The sequence below is a fragment of the Charadrius vociferus genome, unplaced genomic scaffold, assembly GCF_000708025.1.
Source record: "Charadrius vociferus isolate BGI_N301 unplaced genomic scaffold, ASM70802v2 scaffold509, whole genome shotgun sequence".
NCBI classification, from domain to species: Eukaryota; Metazoa; Chordata; class Aves; order Charadriiformes; family Charadriidae; genus Charadrius; species Charadrius vociferus.
The window spans coordinates 301,083-306,571 of NW_009650093.1; the positions used below are offsets into that span (position 1 = coordinate 301,083).

A 5,489-nucleotide genomic window follows, 5' to 3' on the forward strand; every position below is an offset into this window, starting at 1 on the left:
AGGTTGGCCATCTCCACGCGGCGGGGCCTGCACAGGTAGCGGTTGAAGTGGAATTCCTTCTCCAGCTCCACCAGCTGAGCACTGGTGTAAGCTGTGCGGGCTCTCTTGGAGGCCGAGGAGCCTGGAGGGCTTTTCTCGCCGCTGCAGGTTTCTGCTGGCCGCGAAATGAAATAAAAGATAATTACTTACATGCAGAAATTGAATGCATCGTTTCTTAATAAATCCTGGAACAGGCACAAGAGTTCGACCCCCCCCTTCCCTCACCCCTTTGCATTAGCCTGCACTCCATAATCATGTCATTTATTAAGAGTTCTGTTCTCCAAAGCTGCCCCTGGTTTATGAAAATTTGATCATGTCATGTAGAAAAGGATTCCAGGGCCATTTATTTAGGAGTCGATTATTTCCAACAGATAATTTTGAGAAAATAATATTTGGCAGGGGGGCAGTCACTGCAAAGCCAATTAATACTAACACGGGTCAGTGTTGGGAGGTATTTTGTTTGCCGAGGTACGAATGCACACACACAGGCACATCTTGTGTGTGTCTTGTATTTGTGTACCACAAATATTTGCATGTACATTGTTAAACACCAAATCACATTTGTACCTACCTTTTTGTGAGATAAACATGTCTATTACAGATAAATTATATTAACCTAGTGAAGTGTGTGCTGCAAAGTTTGTATGAATACATTTGTCAGAACAGTGATATTTCGATAACGATTTTTTTTCTTGATTCCATTAGAGATGGGTGTGTATGTACTCAACAATATCCATGCGTTTATACATATGATCTATATACGCACACATACACTCAGAGAGCACCATGTTTACTGCTGTGTCTGGAGGCAGGGAGGTGGGAAGAGAACAAGCACTCTGCTTTAGCATCGCTAGGTTGAGCAGTGGCTGTACATTTTCATCTATCTGGATCCACACAGTCAGACATCAGCAGTGTACAACCGCCTGGTTGTATTTCCCTGTGGTGCTCTGGATACATTTAAAATAAACCAAGTGTGCGCAGTCAGTGCTGCAGGATGGGCCAAGGCTCGCTCAGCCTGGCCAGGGCATGAGGCTGGCAGTGTTGGGATCATGCCCAGCACCAGGACCCTCGCTGGATCCTCGCTGGATCCTCTCCCCCTCTCCCCTCCCTCCAAACAAGACCACTCCACCCAGTGGCTTCATTACCTCACCGTTTAGGAAAGCAGAGGGTTACAAAAGCGGAAGAGTGTACCTGTGCTAGGGGAGCTGTTTTTCTGTTTGGAGTTTTGCCTCGATTCTTTCATCCAGGGGAAAATCTGCTTGGTGAGACTGGCGTTTGCACTGAGGTTGGCTTTACTGGGGGCAGTTTTAGTGCTCCCCGACTGGTTATTGCTGTTGCTACTGGTGCTGTTGGTGGCAGGGTTTGGGGGCGGTGAGACGGGGGGAGGCGGATGGTGCTCCTGGGGCAAACTTGGACGCATGCAGCTCCCATTCAGGTCTTTACTTTTTGCGTGCGGGGTTGTGTTGCCAAGAGACTGGAGGGAGCAGGCGGACCTCTGGTAGTCGTTCTCCACGTGAGCAGCCGGCTGGAAGGGCTGCTGGGGACCCTCGTAGCCGAAACCATTGGCACTCCCGTAGGAGTAACCCCCAAAGAGCGTGGAGCTGTCGTAGTACGTGGTCTTCTGCATCTCTGGGACTCCCCAAAATGATTTTTCCGGCTACCAGGGTCTTGACACCCCTATGGCAGAACATTGGCACCCCAAGGCCACGTGACAGGCCGTTTCCAGCTGTCTATTGGAAGCTGACCTGAAAGGTTAGGAGAAAACACACAATAATAGTACCCGGCCTATGAATCCATCTTGGGGCCTGAAAGGCCCATGACATGAATAGGGTCCCGCAGAACAGGGCGAACAGATGCTTTGAGCAGATTTTGTCCTGTGTGCAGCCTAAGGAGGCTCAACAAATGTTACAGTGCAAAAGCATTGGGCTGATTTTGGGGGTAGTTTCCCTGGTTGGTTGGTCGGTTGCACCTTCTTTCCCTTAGAGAATAGCACCCAGGATGTGTAACTACACACATGCTCTAAAAGTACACGTGGTTTCATCTGTATACATCTATTTACTTCTATATTTAGCTATATATATATACACACACCCATGCATATATTTATGCACGTAGATGTGTGTGTCGTGTGCATGTATACACATCCATGTCCAGATAACACACACATTAACATAAATATAAGAATACAGAATGGATAATTGCTAGCTACAAGCATGAAAGGAATGAAAGTCTTGCTTTCTTACCCCGACCTATTCAAATCAGCTATTCGCAGACGTGAAAACCAGCAAGACATTATATTATCAGAAATTAAAAGTCTGCAAAGTTTATTGCAGGGCCTCTGTCTGGTATATTTGGGTTTGAACTGGAAACAGCAAATAGTCAATATGTTTTATCCAGGTAACGGTGTCCTGACACAGTTGGCTTGATTTGCTGTTTACACAATGTCTTTGGAATTCAGTGCAAATATTTTAAGCAGATTTAAGCAAGGGCATGAATTCAAGAATGTGTTTCCTTTGGCCTGTTTGTTAGTGTCTCTCTCTGGTAGCACGGGTTGTATTTAGAAAACATACCCTTTCATTGCCTGCACTGCTTTGTACTCATCGGTCTTGAATCTGGAACTACCATTGGCAAGATGGGATTCCAAAACCAGTTTAATTGCTGTTGTTTTTTTTTCCTTGGAAAACAAACACGTCACCAGGCCATTTGCTCTTAACTTTCTACCCTTTGATTTTTCATCATTCCTCCCTCCCTCAATCCAAGCTCAAAACGTCTAAAAACCCAATCCAAAACCTCAGATTACAAAATGAAACCTTCCTTTTTTTTCCTCTTTCTCTCTCTGGCCTTTTTATTTTTCTTTATCTCTTTCTTTTCTCAAAACACAAACTTTCTCTACTGTAAAGACAGAGTATAAATACCCTTAGAAATATGAAAACTGTCTTGACCTGAAAATAATCTGATATGTGAGGATCAACCAAGCAGCAAACGTATTTTAAAAAGGCAGTGACTTCTCTCTGCAGCTCAGAGTTTGAGAGGAGCCACTGTGCATTTTGTTTTGAAATTGGTATCCATTGTATATTTAATTGTATCTATTGTATATTTAATTTTATCTGGGCTCTTTCATTCTCTAAAATAAAATAAAATAAACTCTGTGGAGATAAAGTCTAATGCGATATTTCTAAGTACTGGGGTTTAACAGAAGCCACAGCTCGACAATAAATAACATCTTTTTTTCCCTTCCCTGACTGCTGTGTTCTTATGTCATGTCATATGAAACCTCCGTACACTTCTAACACTGCCTCAGACAACGTGTCCACGAAGGGACTGCTTTGCTTTTTTACACTGATTAAATCCTTTATGCATTCCCAAATCTGTATTGTATCTTCCACGGAGATGTATTATTGTCTACAGAGAGGATGATATCCTTGCTGGGAGTTATTTTCATTTGGTTTCCTCACCATGATAAATATGTCTTATTAAAAAGTAGACTCCACTACCAGAGCCGAGAAGCTGTGAATTAATTAACAAACAGCAGCGCCTTTATTATGAATAGGTTTGCTGAAAATATCTACGAGGGCAGAGGTGGGAATTTCTCCAAGGCCTTCCTGTCTGGCATAGGTTTCTTAAAAAAAAAAAAAAAACAAAAAAACCAAACCAACACAAACCCAAACCAGAACCGAACGGAGAGGCTCAGTTAAAGCAGCTAAAAATAACAGCGACGATTTTTTTTTTAACGTCCATAAAATAAATTTACAATCCCCTTCGCCCAAAAGCTCGCTCGCTTGTGGCTTCCACAGAAGATTTGCTTTGTACCTCATCTCTCAGCGCCTCACAAATGCCGCTCATTTATCTTCGCCGAGGACGGCCGCAATCCTAATTATTTACTCCAAGGAATTGTTTAAAAAAAAAAAAAAAATCTCAGGCAGAATAATAAATATTCGATTATCTCCTGTTCCAATTAAACCCCGGCAGGATCCGCGCTGGGTGTTTCATCACGCTCCAAGTTTCACTTTGCGAGCGGTAACATTTAACCACAAACTCTTTGCCTGCAACTTTGCAGTGCGAGGATTTAGAGACACTTAAAAAACATTAAAAAAAAAAAAAAAAAATCGGGGGAGGGGGCGGGAGGGAAAGGGTTGTGGGGGGAAGGATGCCCGGGGAAAAAAAAAAAAAAAAACCAAAAACAACAGACGATGGGGAGAAAAAGAGAAAAGCAATCTAAGGCAGAAGTATTCTCCTGGAAAGCCATTCCCCTCCATGTTGGAAATCCTAAATTCACAACCTGACGGTGTTTATGAAGAAGAGCAGCGCCTTTCCCCTCCCCCCGCCCCCTCCTAAGGTATATTTCCCAGAGCCAGCGAAACCAGGCATAGCCCCGCTTTTAATTTAAATTATTATTAATAATAAATATTCTAAACATGCCCTTAACAATAGGTCGGCTGCTCAGAAAGAGCTCAAATCCCAGCGACTGCCTTGCGGTGGATATGCCTGGAAAATAGAGACACATTCCTAAAATTTCCCTCTTCCCTCCCCCACAACCGAGCTTCACCCCAACCAGAACTCCCCAGTTGTAAAGCAAGGGGGGGAAAAAAAGGGCCCTGGATGAGGGCTGCAAAAGAGTCTCTGCGTGGAAGGAAGCTTAAAGCTTGTGAACTCTTCTTGAACCGAGATTGGAGTCATATGGTCATAAATCATTGGGACATATACTCCGCCATTCACAAAGTGATAGCCTATTTGAGTCCGGCTTACCTTAGTCTCTGACGAGCAAAGCACAGGCAGACATAATATATTTTCACATCCAGCATCCACGCAATCAATAAGCAAGGAATGACCCCCTTCCTTTAAAAACGTTAAAGGAACATACGAGAGCGAGGAAAAAAATCCAGCGTATGCATGTATATATGTATATATATATATAAAGAAAAAAAAAAAAAAAGCCAAACCAGAGGGGGAGGGGGCTCAGCCAGTGGAGCTTTCGGTTACGGCAGCTCAAATTGTCTCTCTGTCTCCGTTTGGGGAGAGGGGAGGGAAAAAAAAAAAAAAATCAAGATGCTTTCCAGCTTCCAAGATGTGCAGAAAAGCTGAGGGCTTTGAATGGACAAACCCTGAGATTCTAGTTGCCCTATAGACTGGTACGCGCTGCTCACTGATAACAATGGCCTCTGCTTTACCACAGCAAAGGGGAAGAAGGGAAAGGAGAAGGGAAAAAAAAAAAAAAAGAAAGAAAGAAAAGCTGAACACAACAACACCCCCCCACCCCCCCTTTAACTATGCAATGCTTGGCTGGGATTAAAATAATAACGAAAAGAATCCGGGCTATGGGAGGGTGGGCGAGGGGGGAATATGAAAAATTATGCTAATTGCAGACGTGGTGGACAGAGGCCTAGGCAGAAAGATAGCAAAGCTTGCCTTTGATTCACGTGTTTAACAATTAGGTGTCAATTTATGCTAAT

At 43.7% G+C, this 5,489-nt stretch overlaps 1 protein-coding gene across 1 annotated transcript in view; it reads right to left on the minus strand.

The window, feature by feature from the left end:
• HOXB3 (homeobox B3) overlaps window positions 1–4,086 on the minus strand; it is a 4,698-nt gene extending 612 nt beyond the window's left edge. The window contains 3 exon segments of the mRNA XM_009892182.1: window positions 2–151; window positions 1,231–1,784; window positions 3,850–4,086. Coding sequence (XP_009890484.1) covers window positions 2–151; window positions 1,231–1,666 — 586 coding nt within the window. The 5' untranslated portion in view covers window positions 1,667–1,784; window positions 3,850–4,086.
• Between the last annotated feature and the right edge of the window lie 1,403 nt (window positions 4,087–5,489).